Source organism: Stomoxys calcitrans, chromosome 3 (assembly GCF_963082655.1).
Source record: "Stomoxys calcitrans chromosome 3, idStoCalc2.1, whole genome shotgun sequence".
Classification (NCBI taxonomy): domain Eukaryota; kingdom Metazoa; phylum Arthropoda; class Insecta; order Diptera; family Muscidae; genus Stomoxys; species Stomoxys calcitrans.
Genome location: NC_081554.1, coordinates 194,135,160 through 194,159,077, shown reverse-complemented (window position 1 = coordinate 194,159,077; position 23,918 = coordinate 194,135,160). Strand labels below are relative to the sequence as shown.

Sequence of the window (23,918 nt, the reverse complement as noted above, 5' to 3'; positions counted from 1 at the left end):
GAGCCCCTACAAGGCGCAATTCTTATCGGAATGAACTGAAATATTACACAATGACTTCTACAATGTTCAGCATTCATTTATGGTCCGAATCGGACTATAACTTGATATAGCTCCAATAGCATAACAGTTCTTATTCAATATTCTTTGTTTGCCTAAAAAGAGATATCGCGCATAGAACTCGACAAATGAGATCCATGGTGGAGGGTATATAATATTCGGCCCGGCCGAACTTAGCACCCGTTTACTTGTTATATATAAGATTATGTCTATGGCGTCGGACTAGTCTCCAAATAAAAAATTTGTTCCGTTGTGAAGGGGCAATGTATGAGAAACATGGATCATAGATCGCTTCACCATAAAAGGCCTCGTGTTCTCCAAGTTTATTTTTCACTACTCCCTGGGTATTATTGCCAAAGCTTTCTTTAGAAAATTATTTATACAAAACATGCTGGTATCAAACTTTTACTTAGGCAGTAAAAAGCTTTTTGAAAAAACTTAAACAATTTAAAATTTTTTTAATTGAACAAAAATTGATTCTTGTATGTGACACTACTTTCCAATGCGTACAATACTGAGGGGCATACATATAAAACTTACCATTGCATATTTACATTAATACAAATATATGTACTTGTAACAACAACAAAAAAGAAAAAAAAACAAATAACATAAACGAATTCTATAGAATATAAGATTCCACAAAAGTAACTATTTCTCAACGAATATTGGAGTTATTTAAGGGATTAATTTATCGGCAATGATGAAAAGAAAGTTGTTTTAGCATTTTCATTCGTGCACTACCTATATATAACTTTTAAAGTTTAGTTAAGAAACAAACAACAACAATAATAAACTGCTTTCAAGCAAGACAATCATCTTGGCTACACATTTTTGTTATGTTTATTACTATTTTACTCATTTCATTTTCTTTTTCGTCTTCGACATACATAATTATTAATTAAAAAACGAAACGAAACAACTTTTATTAGTTAATTAGCATAGAATATCATTTAAAACAAAACCATTGCTAATACACAGGTCTGCAGTTATGGCACAGAAATTTGTTCTTCAATTGGTTTGAGGGAGTAACGCAAAAACAGCAATCTCCTTGAAACCCTCTGAGCAGTGATACTCTTCTACCCACATACAGTCTATGCACATACATACATATGTAATGCACATACATGTGTATATAAGGTTGATTTGTGCTCAGCCCAGCCTGTCATTGAAATTCTCTTTTTAAATTTGCGAGAGAATAAACTTCTCTTAATTTCAATTGTCTTTGCTTAAGTTATTTTTTAAGTCAAGTTAAACGTTAATAATAGAGGCCAAATAATGCAAGTTCTATGTTTTCTTTGTTTTCTCCTTTCGAACACAAAAGAGAGCACATATAAAACGCCTAATGAGAAGTGATTTCATTTTAATTATTAAAACTAAGATATTTACCAACAATTTGAATACGACCCATCAATATTCTTATGGACGTTCGTAATTTATTTGTGATATATGTATGTTGTTTTTTTATTTATCAATTTTTTGTCAGCAATAAGTTTTTGTACAAATTATATAAAATCCATTCTAAATGTGTATGTGTGTGTTTTTAAGAATAGAAAAATTATCTAGAAAAATTTTACCTACCTATAAACTGCATATAATTTTTACTATAACATAAATCAACTATTAAGAGATGGCATATTAGTCGTATTCAGCAAAACTAAAACCAAAAAAGAACTAGTTTTAATTTTAAATCGTAGGAGGTACATGTAAAACCGGCATTCAATAGATTATACATAACATAAATACTAACTTACATGCTGCATACATACATACATACATACATATATAGAACAATTAATTAGAGAAAAGACAGAGATGTGGAATAAAAATATATAGTAAATAACTTATCAAACGTAGTTTTTTTGTGTTGACGAAAAACTAAAGTGTTCTTTCTTAGTACAGGGTTCACTGAAATAGAAGGTTAATTCACTTGCGAAAACATAAAGTGGATAGGCCCCATGAACATTATTAAGGATGTCAAATCTGACGATTGAAAATGTCATCAAATAGGAGAAAACGTAAACAAAGAATGAATGTAAAAAAGAAAGCAAGTTGACATCCTCAATGCCAAATACAGCCCAAAATTAAAAAAAAATGTATGTCGGCTGATCGCTTAGCTTAACCCAAGGGGGATTTAACAAGATGGTCTCACGCGAACAGCTGTTAACCGCCGGCCAGGTTTGACGGTATTAAGATGTAAAATTTTTGTTAACATTCTCTTTGTTGTCATCTACTTTCTCGCATATTCTCCGCTCATGTACGCACACAAATTTATTTGTGTGTGTTGGAAAATCGTCGATCAGCTTGATGGAAAAATGGCGGATTGAACTATATGATTTGTGGTTGTTGTACAAATGGGACCACCTTTAATGGTTTCGCCATGGCTCTGAATATAGACAGAATATATTTAAAGTGCAAATTGCAAATTTTGCCCATGAACATTCCACTAAGAAACAGGGACAAACTTCTCACATATCAATGAGTGCAGTCCGATTCAAGTTTAAGCTCAATGACAAGGGGCCTCCTTTTTATAGCCAAGTACGAACAGCGTGCCGCAGTGCGACACCGCTTTGGAGAGAAGTTTTACATGGCATAGTACCTCACAAATGTTGCCAGCATTAGAAGGGGACCACCGCTTAAAATTTTTTTCTGCTGGTCTCGCCAGGATTCGAACACAGACATTCAACGTCATAGGTGAACATGCTAACCTCTGCGCTACGGTGACCTCCCATGTCTGAAGTGCCATCAGTGAAAATAATAGGTCTGTTCGGGTAAGAACCGAGCAGGAGAGTAAGAATCACGTTTAGTCTCTTTTGCTTTTTATGTGAGTTAAATAGCTGGTTTTCAAAAGGCAGCTGTTCGATGCTGCCTGCAAACTCTCAATTGCCAAACTCTCAAAATTTATCTTACTCTCTCGTACTCACCCAGTTACTTCTGGTGGCAAAAAAATACGCAAACGACTTTCAGTAACAATTTGTAAAAATTTGCACAAATTTTTGTGTACACGAACACACATAGTATCTTCATCCAACAACAATACATTTCCTCGAGTGTCTCTGTTGTCGCCACCAAAACGAATGAGGGAGGGGATAAGCATAATTGAGGAAAGAGTCAACAAAACTTCGCGTCTCTTAAATTACGACTCTCCCCATTGAATGTTAATGTTAATTGATAAGAGATTTGAGATGCAAACCGAGCTCTTAAAAGCAGTTATAACTGAAAACAAAACGCGTCTCTTAGCGGTCATAGATAAGAGCATGAGCGATATAAAGAATGAGATTTACAAACTTAATGAAACATATGTCAATCTTAATGAGAGGGTTGACAAAATTACAACAGCTGTGGGCAAAATTGCTTTCATTCAACTTAAAACAAAAACAGCAGATTTCTCAATGTTTTTGTCAGAAGGAATAGAGCACCTCTCTAATTGAAAAAATAATAACAGTGATATTTTGATAAGTGATTTTCATGTGTTATTTTTGTTCGTATTGGGTTGCCCAAAAAGTATTTGCGGATTTTTCATATACTCGGCTTTGACAAATTTTTTCACAGCTTGTGACTCTATAATTGCATTCATTCTTCTGTCAGTTATCAGCTGTTACTTTTAGCTTGCTTTAGAAAAAAAGCGTAAAAAAAGTATATTTGATTAAAGTTCATTCTAAGTTTTATTAAAAATATAACACTATGGTTGCAACTTTAACAATAGCAAAATTTTACATGTAATAAGACAAGAACTAGTAGTGCGATGGCACCTTAAGTGATGTGAAAAATCAAATCAGTAAAAAATTGAGAATAATCAGGTTGCCTGTTATCTGAGAATTAATGGCATACCTTTTGAAAATGGAGAAGACTTGTACCAAATTTTTGCTAACATTTGTAATACGATAAACATTGCGACCCGAACGGTAAGAGGTATGTACCGTCTAAACAATATTCGTAGACAAAACAAAGGCCTGGTTATGCTCTCGTAAACATACCGCAAATGTAGGAAAACGTGTAAGCTGTTTTGTTTTGGCTTATGTGTGTCGACCGTAACGGAAAAGTAGAATTCAGTAAAAACAAAATTTTAACGTTCCGTTTTCGTGTCCTCTGACAAAATTCGAAGTTTAAATACATTTCAAAACCAAAAATTTAATTTAGAAAACAGCTTTTCTCCTATTTTATAATTCCTTTGCGCAATTATCACAATGTAGTGTTAATAGTTTCGGTTGAATGGGTACCACACCATGAAAAGGTGAGTTCACACGTCTGACCTGTGGTGAAAAGAAAATAAAAAAATTAAAAATATGCGATAAAAAGAACTTACAAAAAGAGAGGAGGTGGTAAGCTCCAATACGGCGCCGTCATAAGCGCTAATCCATGTTATATCATGAAACTATTCAGGGATTCCACACACACCGCCAAAAATTTCGACCTCACTGTCCTAGAACCCATGGCCTTGAGGGCCGCTATATATGTATACTGATTTCGAAAACTATAAATCACTCCCCAGAATTTCCTTTGCGTATCGTTATGGCACAGAGCTCCGCCCGAAATAACAGTCCGGCAGTCTCACCGACGTACCGATATTTTGTGTGTCGGAGTATGGCCCCAATCCGGACCCTGTCTCCATCTTGGAAATATCTATAAAGACCGAGGTATCATTCTCTTCAAACACAGTATTCGCTTCCCATTCCTCCCTCCCGGAAAAGCGAATTCCGATAGGCGTTCCTTTTATCGCCAGCCTTCAAACTGTATTATCTCCGAAGTCCCTGTCACGTAGCATCACACCAGGCCTTAACTCGTCAGACTCTCAGGATTCAGTAATAGAAGGTTAGGTCACTTGCTCAAACATAAAGAGGATAGGCACCATGAATATCATTAAGGATGTCAAATCTGCCGATTGAAAACGTTATCAAATAGGTGAAAACGTAAACAAAGAATGAATATAAAAAGAGAATAAGTTGACATCCTCAATGCCAAGTACTGCCAAAAATTAAAAAAATTGTATGTCGGCTGATCGCTAAACCTAAACCTTAATCCAGTCAGACTCTGTGAAAATTGTTAATTTGACAAATCCGTTTGAAAAAGCTTTGCTTCAAAAATATTGCGAGATCTCGCCGCAAAAAACAAACGCTTATTCAAATTACTTAATATAGCTTTAAAAAAAGTTTATTTGACAGATTTCCTTTATAGAACTGTCAAATAAACCTATTTTATATTATAGCCACTCCGTTTACATTCAATTTATGGAGAAAAAGGAAAGTGAATTATCTATTGATGTGTGTTTTTCCGTTGGCTACCTATAAACTACACTAAATTTTCCATGAATATTGCATTAAGGAACAGGGGATACTTCTCTCCTATTAAGAGTGCAGTCCGATTAAAGTTTTAAGCTCATTGATAAGGGACCTCCTGTTTTCTGCCGAGTCCGAACGCATAGCGACACCATTTGGTAAAGAAGTTTTAACATGGCAGGGTACCTTAAAATGTAGCCAACATTAGTAAGGGGATAACCACCGCTGAAAATTTTTCTGTTGTTCACGGCTGGGTTTGAATCCAGGAGTTCGTCGGCATAGGCAGAACTGATAACCTCTGCGCCACGGTGCCCTCCAACTCAGGTATACAGCCACCATAAAATAAGATGTGTCCACTCATAAATAACTACATACAATACACTACATGTCATGGAAACCCTGACAATGAACCTAGCCCAGTTTCAAGCACCATCAAGAAGATTCAATTGTTTAAGTCCACTGCCAAAGAACGGAGAGAGAGAGAGTATCGATCTATTTGCTATAGAAGTTAAGTCGCTATGTAGCAAAACATTGAACTTCCCGCATATATCCGATCAAGGCATTTGTGCAAAACTAACAAAACTTCTGAAAGACAACGAGCGTTACAGAAAAAAAAACAAAACTTTGATTTATTGAAGGAATTGTTTGGCATAACCAAGGTAAAAGGCGAATGAATGTGCAAAAAATATGAGAAATCTAAAAACTATAAGTTGAGAGCAAAGGCTATTACAGCGGCAAACCTGCCGGTGCAAATACAATCCAAGCGAAAGAGGGCAATGGAAGCGTCTGTTTCCACATTTACCAACTCAGTGATACTTGATTGTTCAGAAGTTGCACGGACTCATTCGACAAAAGTGCAGATAGGCCTTGAGAGGAAGCATAACCCAACAGGTATTGCAAAACGCCATGTTACAAGCTCAAAGCTGTCGTCCCACGAAGTAGCTACGGTCTGCCAACAGCTTTTCCCTATGGGCATTGAAATCCCAGCCCCATGCCAGTCAGAAATCCAGAAGGCTATATACAAGGAATCAGCTCGGGTCCAGCAGTACTTGGTAAGCACGCTTTATCTGGAGAAATGAAGCATGCACTTTGTCGGCAAACTCCTCAAGAGCGTTGAATATCAGGCCGTGGTCCACAAGAAGGAATTCAAAGAAATTAAGTTGACTGCGCTCAAACTTAAAGATGCAAAGCTCAAACAATCGAAGAATGACTCCAGAATGTGTTAAATGAGTTCAACCGTGGGGATCAAATGTGATGATTGTTGCCGATACGACAAGCGTAACTCTAAGCTCAATGGATCGACTATATCACCAAACATCGCGTACTTCTTGATGGAATTGATGAGTAATTATGATGAACTGAAAGCAGCCTTCAGAAACGGTAAAACTCAGTTTATGGAAACAGGCGGCTGGAGAGACGACAAGAAGTTTATCTTCCACCTCAGTCTTGTCTTCCATTACTTCACCGAGAGCAGTGAATTTCCTTTTGTGAAGTTTAACCAGGAGGCCACCGTAGCGCAGAGGTTAGCATGTCCCCCTATGAAGCTGAACGCCTGGGTTCGAGTCCTGGCGAGACCATCAGAAAAAAAATTTTCACCGGTGGTTTTCCCCTCCTAATGGTGGCGACATTTGTGAGGTACTATGCCATGTAGAACTTCTCTCCAAAGAGGTGTCGCACTGCGATTGATATGTGAGAAGTTTGCCCCTGTTCCTTAGTGGAATGTTCATGGGCAAAATTTGCATTTGAAGTTTAACCAGATCCCAAACATCTTGAAAATCTCGTGTCATTCTAGGTCTTCTTGGCAGGCATCTTCTGATGCCTGAAACCCGGAACAGGTTGCGTAAAATCTGTTAATTCATTTCTTACTCATGAACTGAGTAGTCAAGTGTTTCGCGCCAAATGTTTTGAAGAACTATCTGTAGCTCTGAATTCTGACTGGAAAAAAATATGAATCTCTTTTTTTCAACATGGAAGCCCTCGTAGAGCGGTGGTTACGATGTCCTCCTATGACGCCGAATGCCCTCCTAATGCTCGCCATATTTGTGAGGTACTATGTCATTTAAAAACTTTTCTCCAAAAAGGCACGCCTTTCAGACTCGGCTTTAAAAAGGCGTTCCTTATCATTGCTTAAACTTGAATCGGACTGCACTCATTGATATGTGAGAAGTTTGCCCCTGTTCCATAGTCCATTGTCTACGACCAAAATATTTACGTGTCCTTGGCTCCAAAACAGCTTCCATCTGCCACTGCTTAGGGATTTTTATCCCTCTTGGAATTTTATTCATCTCATCCGCCACTTTCATCGTACCATATTTTTCCAATATTAGGCGGCATATTTATCCTCTGCCAAGCCTTTTTCCCTTCTAGGCAACGTATAAGGGCGGAGTGCTGCGCTGGAGTTGTTCTAGAGCAACAAATTTTGTATAATAAAAATAAAAAAAAAATCATTTAATAGAAAAAAACTTTAAAATTTTGTTAATAAATAATTACACCGACATCATATTAAAAATGAAAATAATGTTTTTGAAACACTTCTTTTTATTGATATTTTTTGTTAACATTTACCGACATTTAAAATCTGTAACCATAGATTACAGAAAAAAACCTAATCGTGAATTCAACCGATAATTTCGTTAATTAACGATGTCGTTTGCACTACTGTGCTCACTTGTGTTTGGGTTACCCTGTGTTTAGTTACTTTCTAGTTCAGCGACCTCTTACGGTAAATTTCTATAACGCATTCCAAACTGATGGAAATTTAACCCGTTCAAACTAAGTATGCACCTCTAGGGAAATTTTCGGTTGCAGCCAAGACATTTTTGTCCCTACTGAAAAATTGTTGTGTACAATTCAAGATGGCGACAAACATCGATTTATAATTTTGGCCGAATTTTAATAATTTTTGGCTAACAAAGAACATATGTACTAAAATTAATCCTTTTTATTTGCAGATAACTTAATTTCATTTTGCATTGGCCTATCAAAACATTAATTTTCATTCGTAATGGCAAGAAAAAATTCTTCAATGCCTTTTATGTCACCCTGTTACACAAAGAACATATCATTTGAGCTACGTACCTGCAAGCGAAGTTTTCGGTAATAGTATTTGCAACGAACATCTCGCTTAGGTAATCTCAATGCATTTCTTATGGTAACGGAAATTTCGCCAGAGATGCAAACTACCCTTAAGAGCCAGCATTCATTTCAAGTGAAGTTTTCGGTAGCAAGCATATGGTGACAAAATCTATGCATTCGTTAGCCAATCTGCCAATACCTGTAACACAAAGCAAATCGAAAATTTCGCTTAGGATATGTCAATGCATTTCTTATGGAAACGAAAATTCTGTTTGACCGAATTGATCCTATGTATTCTTTCATCGGCAAGGGTTGCCGCCTCAGTATACAACGCACTGCTACAACAACAACCGACCTTAAACTTTTGGTTGGGCTTGTCGAGTTATCGACATGCAAATAACAGACCTATGCATTTTTATTATATATTAAAAATATTTAATTAATATAACTATTGAATCGATTAGTAGAAATTTGATTTATAAAATTTTATTGTTGCGAATATATAAACTAAATAAACTTAGTGTTCCACCTTGCAAGCGAAAAACGTAAACGAACCCGAATATCAAGACAGTCGCCCCAAGTCGATGACTTGATTTAGTAATCGATTAATCAAATTTTTTTATCCACTAAATATGTACTTCGACTTTTCGACTGTTTCATGCGAAACGTCGAATAATCGATTGGACAAAAATCGACTTTTATATCCTACGATGATTTGTTAATTATTTTTTATAGAGGTTCAACAATAAATTCCCAGTAATTCATCTTTAAAAATTTAACAAAAACAAAGGTAATTTATTGAGAAATACGATAAAGACAACAGTGCCAAGGTTATTGTTAATAAGTAAAAACTTTCCAAAAAAAAAGATGATTTTATCATTGTAAAAAAGTCTGATTTTTGGGGTTGTGTAAAGGGTTTGTTTTGATGATTGTGGGGTTACTGCTAGTCAACCTTCTACTACTTTCATTGCTTCAAGTACGGCTGAACTCGATCATTTGTTCATAATTTGTTTTTGCAGGACAGCACAGTCATACAAAATGTCCTTAAAACCCAAGAAAGTAGATTTTAATGAAATCTGGACTGACTTGAAAAGTACTGCGGAGGCTGTAGTCAAATTGGACAAAGTGCAAAAAAATGTTTGGAACACTAGTTTTACGTGAGTATATAACATTTTTAAACCCCAGGTAAAAGTAAGTCGTTATACATTGTGCTTGTTTGTTACCGTTTTTATGCAGAAATGTTTATAACCTTTGTGTGGCTCATCCGGAACCCTTTGCCGATCTCCTGTATGAGGAGACAAAACAATTTCTAAGAGCCCACGTAGAAAATATGATGGTAACACGAGTAAACCCTCCTGGTTCTGATGCAAATGAGGGTGATCAGCCCGATCTGATCAAAAGATACTATGATGCATGGACAGAGTACAGCAGAGGTATTAAGGATCTACATAGCTTGTATTCGTATTTAAATCAGCAGCATATCAAGAAACAAAAAATTTCCGATGCTGATGTTGTCTACGGTAACTTAACCACCGAGACCTACGAGCAAATGGAGATAGGCGAGTTGGGTCTTGATATATGGCGTACGAAAATGATTGAACCGTTGAACGACGAACTGGTGAAGTATATTTTGAAGGACATCAAAGCAGATCGTATGGGCAACCCACCCCTAGATGAAGAACGTGTCAAAATCATCAGAGGTGTTATGCACAGTTTTGTGGATGTTCAAGCCTATAATAAGACTGGCTCTTTACAACTATATCAGTGGTGGTTTGAATGTCCACTTTTGCTGGCTAGTGGGGAATTTTATGCCGCGGAAGCCACTGCTTTACTTCAACGGTGCACAGTAAGCAAGTACATAGAGGAAGTCATAAAGATTTTGGATGATGAGAACAAAAGGGCTGAGAAATTGCTGCACTCAAGGTATGAATATTTTATATATTTTTAACTTGTCTTTAAGGTATTTGATAGAGCTTAAGTGTTCAAAATCCAGAAAAGAGAGAATTTTACATATGTGTGGTAGTTGGTGGTATCATTGCTGTGCGTCCATCCATAATTCGTTTGCTATGTCCCGTTAAATGTTCAGTTCTAGGAGCATTGCAGTTGTTGTTGTAGCAGTTTATTGTGTTCTATCTTTCATCTGCTTGATTCTGTTGAGTGTCAAGACCCAGGATCTTTGCGACTAAGATGGGGTGCGTCCACAGGGATCTGGGTCCGAGTCGAATGGGTCTGGCTGGGCAGTTAAACAGGTGAAGTGTATCGTGCGGTCCCTGGTTACAATCGGGACATACATCTTGCACGTCGACATCAATCCTTGCTCTGCAGGAGTTGAGACGGCTGCATCTGCCGAAACGTTATTGAGCCAGAACCACCCTGGTTTGCCGAGGGAGGTCAGTTGCATTGGGAGGCTGTCGTTCTCCAAGAACTACATTCACAAGTTATCCCTTTACCGCATCTGCTACCGTGTCTGCTTGAATGTTGTCTAGACCTGTATTGATATGCCGCTTTATCTAGAGGTTCTCTCTTGTAGTGCTGAACCTCACGCTCTAGATCATGTAGATCTACCTTAAGGTATCTGGGCGGTGGATATCTACCCACAAGATGATGATCTGGATAGTCTCTGCGAAAACAGCCCAAAAGGTATTGCTTAGACAGCATGTAGTTGTGTCTTCGCACTGGTAGGATCTTTGTCTCCAGATGGAGGTGGTCTAAATGAGAACTGAGGAGACAGCCCGTCGCAGTTCGGAGGCCGGCATTCTGACAGATCTGCGTGTCACAAAGTTGACGAGACCACACTGGCGCTACATAACTTACCACAGACCGTGCTGCTGCTTTGTACGTGGTCAACAAGGAGCATTGCAGTTTCGTTGGTTTGCGTTTAGAGTGATTGGGTAAAAAGTCGAGTTTGACAGACTGGATAGATGAAAAGGTGACGTGTGTCGTATGGTCTCTAGTTAATAGAGGGACACAAACTTAACACGTCATGAATCCCAGCATCCCAGCAGAAATTTAAGCAGCTGAAATGAATGCCTCTTCATTGGGACTACATAAAATGCGGACAACCCCTGCAGTGAGGTTAAGGGCGCTTTCTCCTTGGTCAAGCCCGATTTAACAGGCAGTTTAGACCATAGACTCTTACATCACATAGATGTCTCATCCGACTCTTAAAAATCTTCAGTTGCAATCATTAGAAATAATCTATGGAATTTAAGGGAATTTCAAGGAGTAGAACCAAAACCGGGTGATTCAGAACTTGTTGTGAATGAAGAAAAAAAATGATTTAGCCACAATTAAATTATTTTCACAAAAAATGTTTGCGCTTTGCTGTTAACATTATTTTGTTAATTTACTTGTGTTTATCAAAGTTTTTGTATTCTTTTCAATTTTCAAGTTTTTTACCTTTTAGGGTGAAGATCATTAAATTTTACAAGTTTTGTTTGTTTCTCTTTCGAGACGAGCTCAATGATCGGAGGTGCAAAAGGAAAAGGAAAGCCAAAGATAGCAACACACACCAACCACTAAGGGACGCGTTTCGTCTTTGGTTAGAAGACTTTTCAACCATATTATGTGTGATGGCTTCAAGGGCCGTGCGTTGGTATGTTGTATTCGAATCATATTAATAGCGAAAACGCATCTATGATACAATTACCACATTAACCACGCTCGACAACCCTGTCTATTAGCTGTACTTTTTCCAAATGCATGTATTTTTGTGTAATGACACATTTAGTCTGTGGCAAATTACACTTGTTCCGTACTACACATGATTCTGTGCATCTGTTGGAAGTTGTATCGATGGCTTCGAACGCTAGACAACGGCAACAGCTCTCGTTGCTGCTCCGTATGCCCAGGTTCGAGACCCGGCCGGGTTCTGCCGATTTTTTTTTTTTTTCATTTTTCAAGTTTTGACTGTTAGGACGAATATCATTAAATTTTAAAATGTTTGTTTGTTTCTCTTTCGAGACGAGCCCAATGATCGGAGATGCAAATGGATCTCTCATTTCCTTCTTCTCACTTTTCTAAAGAAAGAAGCCAAAGAAAACTTCAGATTTTTAAAAGCTGCAACTCAAAGCCATTTTTCAAAGAAAACGATAAGACATCTAGTTAATATTCGTCTATAATGTAGACTTCAAATTTTTTTTACCAAAACATTTCTCTGCAGCAGCATTTGGTAGTAAAAATAAGGTTCACATTATCTCTATGCTGTCACATTTTATTCACACATTATACCCGCATTTTGTTCAATGAAAACAAACATTTTATCAGCTTTCAGTAGATGTTCTAGTTATACATTTTTCTGTCCAGAATAAAAGCAAATTCATGTGATTTTGTTGGTTTTGGTCAGTTTTTTAAAGTACCATATGAGAAGATTTATGGTATGTTTTTCCTAAAAAATTTTAATTTATTTTTCAGTAATCCTTCAATTTCTGGTTATATTTTTTCTCATGGTCATTAGCTTGACTCACTCCCATTTGGGAGAAATAACGTAAATATAATTCATTAACCAGCCATGATCGGCAACCATAATAAACTAAAATCATGTTTGAAATATTTTTTCAACCACATTCTGTTCTTATTTCGTAATTCATCATTTTTATCTTTTTCAGCTCCTTGCCCAAGCTGCGTAAACAGTGTGAGGAAAAGTTCATCAACGAAAGACTTGAATTCCTGTACTCGGAATGCAAGCAAATGGTATCCCAAGAAAACCTTAAAGATCTGCGCAATATGTATATTATCCTAAAACCCATACCCGACCACCTGAAAGGCATTCTCATACAGACCTTTTTGGACCATATTAAGAATGAGGGCTTGGAAACGATTTCCACACTGAAGGGGGAAAATATTCACATACAATTTGTTGAGGACATGCTGAAGGTCCATCACAAATATACGCAACTAATAGGCGAAGTCTTCGAAAATGATCCATTGTTTTTGAGTGCATTGGATAAGGCATGTGCTAGTGTTATAAATCGCCGACCAAGTGATAAACTACCCTGCCGCAGTGCCGAATATGTGGCCAAGTACTGTGATACCCTGCTCAAGAAGTCCAAAACTTCAGAGGCCGAAATAGATCAAAAGTTGACCAATAATATAACCATCTTCAAGTATATTGAAGATAAGGATGTCTATCAGAAATTCTATAGTCGTTTGTTGGCAAAACGATTAATACATGAACAATCGCAAAGTATGGATGCCGAAGAGGCCATGATTAATCGTTTAAAGGCAAGTGGTTTATACCAGACTCCATACCCCATATGTTCTCATTATCAATGTATTCGTTTTATATTTTCAGCAAGCCTGTGGCTATGAATTCACCAACAAGCTACATCGCATGTTTACCGATATTTCCGTATCAGCCGATCTAAATAACAAATTCAATAATTATCTGAAACAAGAAAGCATCGACGTGGGTAAGCCTTCTTTCTACATATGCCGTTTGTGTGAATTGAGTTAACAGACAGTTCTTTTTTCTTTAACCCCCACCCCAACTCAGGCATTAACTTATCCATAAAAGTGCTACAAGCCGGCGCCTGGCCGTTAGGACCCACACAGGTTGTTATACCCTTTGCGGTACCCCAAGAATTCGAAAAAGCTATAAGATCTGTAAGTTATCGAAAGTTTTTCTGTAGACACAAATAATTTATAAGTCTTCTCTTTTATTTCTCCCAAAACATAGTTTGAAAAATTCTATCACAATTCATTTAGCGGCCGAAAACTTACGTGGTTACACCACATGTGTCATGGTGAACTCAAACTGGGTTATTTGAAGAAGACCTACATAGTGACCATGCAAACGTATCAAATGGCCATGTTATTACTTTTCGAAACCTGCGATTCAATGACCTGCAAAGAAATCCAAACGACCCTACAACTTAATGCGGAAACCTTCCAAAAACATATGCAATCTCTGTTGGAGTCAAAGATTTTGGTGGCTAGTAGTGAAAACCTAGAAGATAATACAAAAATTGAATTGAATTTAGACTATTCAAATAAGCGCACCAAATTTAAGATAACCTCAGCCTTGCAAAAGGAAACACCTCAAGAGGTAAGTGAAAAGTATAAAAGAAATTGTTTTTTGAGGTTAAAAAAAAAACTTAACTTTTCATATTTCCAGGTTGAGCACACAATAAATGCTGTGGATGAAGATCGTAAATTATACCTTCAGGCTGCTATAGTTCGGATAATGAAATCTCGTAAAGTTCTTAAACACAACGCTTTAATACAGGAGGTAAATAATTTCGATTTATTTTTTTTAATTGCTGTGAGGCTTTAAAGCCCTGAGGAGTTTGATAGAATATCCTTTTCATAACCACCACGACTAATCTAGACATTCCGTTTGTAACAATATTGGTTTACTTTACTTTGATTGGCTATGATAGAATATAGCGTTCCAAGCGCCTCGATCTTCTGCGCTCATTCTAAAATCTCTGACATCATGTTTCGAGGTGTCTCCCATCACTTGATCTTTCTATCGGCCTTTTGGTCTTTTCGGTTTGGGTGTACCACCGTCTTTTGCCTTCAAAAGACTTCTTTGCTCGAGCTTCTTCATCTATTCTGACAACTTGACCAAGCTAACGCAGCCGTTGTATTTTGATGCGTGTAACTATGCTATCGTCGTTATACAACTCGTGGTTCATACGTCGCCTATATTCTCCAATATTGGTTTGCGACCCAAAAAGTACATATAGTCTTTGTCGTCTTCTTTGTCGATCGGGCCATGTCATTTCGTCTCTACGTCTGACGAAACCACGATATCTAAATATAGATATCCGGTTGAAATTTTGCAAAGATATTTCTTACAGATGTAGGTTGTTGTTGTAGCAATGTGCACTGAGGCGACAGCCCTTGCCGATAAAGGACTCCATCGGATGAATACGGCGCGTACAACCTGCGGCCATGTTATAGGTTGTTGTTGTTGTAGTAGCAGTGTGTGGTACACTGAGGCGGCAGCCCTTGCCGATGAAGAAATTCATCGGGTCAATCCGAAAAATCAGAATCAGAAAACCACGAAAATGTTGCAACCCCCAATGTGAATCCAATTGGAATACATCGAACAGGTTGTGTCTTTAACGCGAGTTATTTTACGATATGGGGAAGACAAAGCAGAAACCCACTCTTCTTCTTTTTTACCCTCTTTGGTAATATGTGCCACAAACTCGCATTTATAAAACCCTTGATCATTTAATAATATCTATACATGAAACGTATTGAACATGATATCAATGGTATCCAATCAACTTTCCTGCCCGTTTGTTACTTGTTTTTGATTACAACAATAGTTTTTTCTCTTTTTTCCAGATACTTTCCCAATCGAATGTAAGTTTCACCCCTAGCATCACAATTATCAAGAAGTGCATTGAATCATTGATTGATAAGCAGTATATAGAGCGTACCCCTAATTCGGGTGATGAATACAGTTATGTAGCCTAATTTGCTGTCCACCAGCATATCCATAATTGATGAATGGGTAGCATCTGGCCACCGTAACCACCACCACCACAAGATAAACCTTCCCAGCACATGTTGTAACAAAGCAAAACAGAATTTAAACAAAAAAAACAATCTTCTCAAATTTTCTTGTCTATTTGGTTCAGCAACAACTAAGATAAAAAGTTGCAAAGTTGTCGTATGATTGTTGTGCATTGCATTGCCTATTTAGCAGTTGAAGCTCCCGCCTATAAAACCAGTCGCGTTCATAATTTTTATTTGTTTTTTTTTTTACTATTCTTTGGCTGGTACAAATTTGGTGGACTATTTATTTAGTGTTTTTTTTTTTGTTTTAATAAAGAAACTCTCATTGTTCTCTTTACCCCTTATGTGGGTGGAGCTAAAATATCAAAGTGAAAACAACAACAGCAACAAACTCCTCCCTTTTTATTTAAATTAACTAAATAAAAAAAACATATTTATATGATCCTTTTGTTGTTTGGAAAATTATATTGTTTATAAGAAAAAAAAACCCTTTATCATCATGATAATTATATTTTTTTAGTTCAAGATTATTGAAACCAATAAATAAAAGACGCAAAAAAATCTATAAGTGTTTGCATTTATTTTGTCGGTTTGCTTTTTGTCTTATTTTTGTTTTGTTTTTAATTTTAATTTTTTTTTAATGACTATTATCAATTACTTAATCAATCATGGAATTATCAATGCTTTTTTGTGTTTAAATAGATATTTTCATTATTATTATTTATATATAAAGATTGATCTTTAAAAGGGATCAATGTTATAAAGAGATTCTCCAAAAGAAAAACAAGAAACTACAAATTTTGTGGATGAATGTGTATAGATAATATGAGAGTTATAACGTAAAGAAAATAATTCCGTTGGTTATGAATTTGAATATTCATTTCAGTTTTTTTTTTGTTTTTTGAAATTAAGTAGAAGAGTAGTAGTACTACATATTAAATATGTGTTTTTATTATGAGAAAATTATGAGAATGCTATAAATAAATATTAACTTTTTTATATATAAATATACTATATATAGTACCTATTACAATATATTATTAATAATAATAATAAAAAAGGTTAAACTTAACTTGCAATTTGTTCATGTCACTGATTTCCCTCTACGTTTCTGCTTTAAATTAATATTTATTTATTTTCTCTCTAAGGTGGCACTAGTTATTCTCTTTTCTATTCATAAACTTTTTTCCTTCCATTTTTCTTTTTAGTCCTCGGGTGTCGATCCACTAGAAACATTGCTTTTTTAATTTTTACCTTAAAAAAATATTTGAAATTTTTACAAATTATGTCTTTAGTCAAAATTTCATTGAAATTTTGAGTTTATTTGTTCTTGGGCGTCGATTTACCTCTTACGTGATCTTGTAATAACCTTTCTGTAATTAGTTTTTAAATCGGAAATTTATATAAAAATTTTTTCCTTTTTAAATTAAGGATTTTTTTTAGAAAATGTGTCTTCAGAGAAACTTTCATTGAAATGTTGTTTTTAGAAAAAATTCTATTGAAATTTTGTCATTCCATTCAAATGTCGTCTTTTAAGGAAAATTTTGTCTTTAGAGAAAATGTCATTCAAATGTTGTCTTTAATTGAATATTCTGTTCAGCTTTTCAAGCGGAATGCGGAAAAAACGTAGGCGAAACGTTGAATAAAAATAGGCGGAAAGGTAGTAATCTGCTTATAGCATGACATAATTACCAGGTAGTGTATCGTAAACAGCTGAGCACAATTTTTTCTCGCAAAGTGCACTATCTGTCAACTAGTTTTCGTTGTGTGTGTGTTTAACAGTTAAGAACCCATGGCGAAACAATTGAAGATGGTCTCATTTGTACAACAACCACAAATCATATTGTGCCATCAAGCTGATCGGCGATTTGCCGACACACACAAAGAAATTTGAGTGCATACATGAGCAGAGAATATGCGAGAAAGATGACAACAAAGAGAATGCATACAAATTTCTGACACCTTAACACCGTCCACCAAAAACCAGTTCGCGTGAGACCACCTTGTTAAATCCGCCTTGAAACCATAACACACACAAACAACGAAAAATGGCGCAAACAAAATCAGAGTTGCAGTAATCACTGATTTTGGCAGATAGTGCACTCAATATTTTGTTGTTGGGCAACTGCCAGTAAGGAAAAAGGCAAAAAAAAAAATCAAAGTGTCCACACTTGAAACCATTGCCGGCATTATTTTTGTATGTTTTATTGGATTTAATGGCTCGTTTTTCTTTTATTTATTTGCGAAAAACTAAATTGAATAGAGAAAACAATAAGTACAGATAAAAAATACATGTTTTCGTATGGCAGCAAAAACATTAGATTGCTGTCAAATTCCGTCCTCGTAACTATTAAAAATTTCCGCGATTATTCCGATAGCAGAATAAAATACCAGCTCTCAGAGAAAATTCCATTGAAATTTTTGTCTTTAGAGAAATTTTCCCTTTAGAAAATATTTAATTGAAATTTTATCTCAGAAAAAATTTTATTAAATTTCTTCTTAAAAGAAAATTTCACTAAAAAACACATTTGTTTTTTAAAGAAAACTTTATTAAAACTTTGCCTTGAAAAAATGTCATTGAAATTTTGTCTTCAAAGAAAATTTCTGGAAAATAAACAAAGTGATCCCGTTACTGAAGCCAGGAAAGGATTGGAGCAAGAGAGAACCATGAAGACCGATTTCTCTTCTCTCACCAATAGCTTAAATGCTTGCGCCAATACTTGCCGTTTTGCCAACACTCACACAAAGATATTTGTGTGTGTGCGTCATGGCGAAACAATTTGGTCTCATTACAACAACCACAAATCATATGGTGCAATCCGCTTTTTTGACATCAAGCTGATCGACGTTTTGCACACACATGCAAAGAAATTTGTGTGCGTGGGTATATACGCGTGCGTACCTGAGCAAAGAATATGCAAGAAAAAAAGATAACAACAAAGAGAACGCAAACAAAAATCTGTCATCTTAATACCGTCAAAACTGACCGCTGTTAGCAGCTGTTTGCGTGAAACCACCTTTTTAAAACCGCCTTGGGTGCCGATTAGCGACTTATCGTCCCGTTTTGTTTACCGATTGCTGTATAATATAAAGTTGTGTTCGCGTACTTTTCCAGTAACAATTTGCCAATGAAAATTTGCAAAAGAGTAAGAAACTTCTGCGGGAAAAAACAAACAGAAGAAATTTGCAAACTTTTCGTTAACAAAACTCTTCAAACGTTTTTCGCTCTCACCATCTCTTTTACTAAAAAAGGAAAGACATTCCGTTAAAGTTAGTGCAAATTTTTGAGTACGCGAAAACTCTAATTGCCGATCGATGCGTAATGTAGCCATATCTTCAATTTACCTTAAAAGTGTATGAGAAAGCCAAATTTGCTAACAAGAAGTTTATCCTCACGATAAATTAATGTTCGGGTTAGCTAGGAGATGTTAAAACGTGTTTTATTTATTTTGTTATTAGTAATCACAGACAATAAATTATTGGGTTGCCCAAAAAGTAATTGGTTTTTTTTAAATGAAAGTAAATGCATTTTTAATAAAGCTTAGAATTAACTTTAATCAAATAACAGCTGATAACTGACAGAAGAAAGAATGCAATTACAGAGTCACAAGCTGTGAAAAAATTTGTCAACGCCGACTATATGAAAAATTTTGGGCAACCCAATATAATTGAGTAATCAATCAATGAAAAATGGCAAATACGAACATACAAATAGACGCTTGACACATCTGTTATTCATTAACTGTCTATGCTAGCAATAACTTTTGTAAACAACATTTGCTTTGTTTATTTTTGAGATAGAGAAAAATATACCTGGCCAAACAATTTATTGTTCTCCGAAGTTGATAACTTTTCGACAAATTACATTCGTAATGATGAGTTTACATGGCACATCTGATGTATGGTCATTGTAATAGTATTGGTGAAAACAAACGTGTATTCGTCACATGTACACATAACCATCAATCATCGTTGAAAAATAAAAATCTGTTGATTTTTTTTTTTCGATGAATGACGTCTATGGATTACCGTTTACAAAGAAATGTGTAATCATTAATTGACAGATATTGAAAAACACATGCACAAATAAGGTTAAGAAATGTGAAGTAAAGTATGAAAAATTAAATAAAATCAAAGAAAAGAAAAAATTGATGTACCGTTTTTGTCAAAACATGTAATCAACACGTACACGCGATAAGTACGATCATGATGTGCCATCAAAGAGGGACATAAGCCATCATCCAATTAATATTTACGAAACGGAATTAAACCACGAAGCCCGTTCACACTACGATTGAAATGATTTGTATTTCGAATTTCGCAAGTACGTTTGTGTATGTCACTTAAATCCCAAAAAACGCAGTGTAAACGGACAGGCTTTGTTTTTGGATTTAATTAAATCCAGATCATAAAAATTTCAATGTAAACGTGCTATTAAGTTACAAAAGAGAAGGAAAGTTAAATAAAATCAAAGAAAAGAAACTATCGATAGTTTTTTTTGTCGGATTATCGATAGCATCGGCAAAACTCGACACAACATAAAGGCTCAAAATTAGCACATGTTGAGTTGTACATGTCGTGATATACAAACGATGTAAGTTTCGTTCGTTCTTTGAGAATCACTTTTCAAAATAGCACATGTAATTTTTTTCGATTAGAGTGTGCTTTATACCTTCTGACAAAAACATCAAGAAATTTGCTGTTTTTGTTGTCAGTCGAATGAAAGCAACCCCAAATTAAATTATTTTTACAAATTTATGATTTAACCAGCTTTCTCACAACTTTAACAATAATTACTCTGATTTTGCTCAAATTTTTAGGTTATATCAAACGAAAATAACATTCGGGTGTGGTATTAAAAATGATGAATCCTATGTAAATACAATTTTGCCTAACATTATCAATTACATGTGAACACAAAAAGTGACATGTCAAAAGACATATACATGCCGTGTAATAGCGCCGTAAGCGATCCTACATTGAATGTATCATATATGATTAAGGGTGGTACTATGTTCGCTTTTAGCGAAATTTTTTCCTGATTACTTTTTTTTTAGATAATAGATTTTGAAGCAAAATAACTCGCTTTTTTCATTCAATATGACATTCCCTCATTACTTATGAAGAAATTTTCACAAATTATTATGTTATCATTGAGATTTGTTTAGAGTTTAAAAAAAGAAAAAAATGTTTTTTCACCATTGAAAAACGAACATAGTACCAGACATTAGAGGGAACAATTTTCATTAGATTGGGCTAAACTTTTGTACAATGATTTCTCTCATCACTTCCAACTGACTTTATTAATTTATTTGGTCTGTGCATTGATATTGCTTCTAAATTAATAGACCTCATGATTTTTACTTCTAATTTTCATTTGAAATATAGATGCTGGGAAATTAATAATAGTATCTATATAAATTATTAGAAATATCGAATATTGCGATTATCGATCGTTTACCAGCTGAAGTAAGATCACAATGTGCCATGTAAAAAGTATGCTTATGTACCCAAAAATTTGTGCAAACTTTTTACTGGAAAAGTACACGAACAGACCTAATATCTCATTTCGCTATCGATAATAATCTCCATTTGGGAAAGTATTTTTTAATTTCGATAACGGTAAAGCTGTAATTTTTCTTCAACGATTTGTTTTCTAACGGTCTCACTCGATCACATGTGTAGTTGGGGTTATAGGACTCATCTGGATTTTCAAAATAATACTTTTCGGCAACGGTTAAAATAATTCCCATTTTCCAATTGATGTAGGGAAAATGTAGAAAAAAGTGAGCACTGTTTAAAAATTGTCACTGTCTGCGATTTGGTGAGTAATAAATAAATTCCTCAATTTTGTTTTCTATTCGTTTTGTTACTATACCTATGTATATATATATGTAAATATAAAACCACATGCATGTTTCACCTCTTGCTTCAATGTAGTACAAAGAAGAAGAATAAGACGATGATATTTATGACAACGACAATGGGGTCAAAATATGTTCTATGAAGAATTTATTAGTTTTCATAATTTTGTGTTATTAAATATAAGATTTTCAAAATTGTGTGTGTTTGTGTGTGTGGTAGTTAAAAATGCAGTATGTACGTTTTAATTCCAAATGTAGTTTTTTGTTGTGTGTCAGTGTTGGTGTGTATGTGTGGAAGGTAGAGATTTTTCTTGAGATGAGTGAGTTACAATTATTCTCATTTATTTTTGGAAAGTGCAAACTAAATTAAAGGGAAACTAAACTCTAAAGTTGATTTAGTTTAGACCAGAGAGAGTTTGAGATCCATGGCTAGCCTTTTTTGCTATTTGTGTGAGTGTGTGTGTGTTTTTTTTTAATTTTTTAATAAGATTGCATTTACATTATTAAATTTTCTCATGTAAGATTTTGTTTATTAATTAATAAATGCATTTTATTTTATTATCATCGTCTCTCTCAATGAGGTATGCCTTTTTTATAGATCTCTTGTTTTTGGGGGATTCTCTTGTTTATTTATTGTTAGTTTATGTTTTATTTTTTTGTTTTGGGGGTGAAAAAAGTGATTTTCTTTAATTCAATCCTTAATTCGATTTTGTTTTCTTATTTTCTTGCTAAAATAATTTATAATGTAGTTTTTTTTAATAAATATCATTTTTCTTAAAGTTTTATATCAACGACTAGTTATTTGGTTAATCTTTTTAATCAATTAAAGCAATAATTAATATTGGCAATTTTTATTTGTTTTTTTTTAATTATTTTGTTTATATAAAATGTTCTTCGTCATCTTTCTGTTTTACGCTACAGTTTATTTCTCTAAAAATTGGATGTTTTTGAAACAACTGTGTTTTTGTTAATTTTTCCTTTTTTTGTTACCTGAATTTCTTCATTTTTATTTTTTTTTTTTGTTAAATAATAATACTACATATTATTCGGCAAAAATACATTCAAGTGTCTTATTATTCTCAACAAAAACAATTAAGAATTACTTGTTGTCCAATCGGCATGGGGGCCGACTATACTATCGCCTTGAATAGCTGTTGACCGTATGGACCGAAGGATGTTATTATTGTTAAAAAAATCCTTTCATCTTCCTTCGTCCGCCATTTGATTTTTAAAACCTATTAGTTTACTCCGTAGTAAATTCGGGGTATATAAACTGTTTAAAAATGTGCAAAATCTATCATAAAAATATTTGTAAATGAACTTTTAATTCTATAATAATTATAAAGCCCAATGGTCGTTCAGTCGATATATGATGAATGTGTTAAGCAAAACAATCGGCAAAAATTGTTTCAAAATTCTTATCTAATTAAAAATGTATTCATCATTTGAGTACTTCTTGGCAAGGTTTGCTTCTTGAAGCGTATAGTTTTGAAATTATTTTGCAAAAACATTCACACTCTCGCGATCCATTAAGTAAAGTAAGACTCAAAGTTTTTTAGTTTTCTTTAAGGTTTGTTTTTCTCTCCTTTTCTACACTACACTCCGTTATCTTTGATTAAAATCTTCGTGTATGTAGCTCGTTCCGGTATTACATTTCAAAACGCACATTTTTTTTCTCTCTATGTACTATGGCCATTTCTAAATATTTCTTTTGCTATCGTATATATTTATTAAGTTGATAACTAATTAAATCATATTTACTGTTAACTGCGTTCCTTACAAAAACTGCGTTGACAAAAACAATTGCTGTTGTTGGTAATGGTCCAATGCTATGTTTACACTGACTTGTTTTGCTGAACTCGTTTTGGAAAACATATCAACATAATAGATGTTTTCCCAACGAGTTAAGCAAAAAAAAGTCATAGCAAACATAGTATTAAATTTTGTTTATTTTATCAATTTTTTGGCAAGATATTTGATTTGTTTACATTATTCAGGGCCATTACAGGATCAGACATGTCATATTCAATTTCAAAAATATCAACTCGTTTGATACGTACGAAAAATTTAATATAACAAATGGATATAGGAATAAATATTAAACTTTTTCGATTAAATTCAGCTTTTATTTAATCGAATATACATGTGTACACATGTCTATAAAAACCCAGTA

The 23,918-nt window shown here is 34.7% G+C and overlaps 1 protein-coding gene across 1 annotated transcript; it reads left to right on the top strand.

The window, feature by feature from the left end:
- The first annotated feature begins 9,091 nt into the window (after window positions 1-9,091).
- On the top strand, window positions 9,092-16,188 carry LOC106086647 (cullin-2). Its single transcript, XM_013251433.2, has 9 exons — window positions 9,092-9,198; window positions 9,428-9,565; window positions 9,645-10,331; window positions 13,016-13,631; window positions 13,702-13,819; window positions 13,903-14,012; window positions 14,086-14,454; window positions 14,524-14,637; window positions 15,708-16,188. The coding sequence occupies exons 2-9, from the start codon at window positions 9,447-9,449 to the stop codon at window positions 15,837-15,839; spliced, it is 2,265 nt and encodes a 754-aa protein (XP_013106887.1). The 5' UTR covers window positions 9,092-9,198; window positions 9,428-9,446; the 3' UTR covers window positions 15,840-16,188.
- The last annotated feature ends 7,730 nt before the right edge of the window (window positions 16,189-23,918 follow it).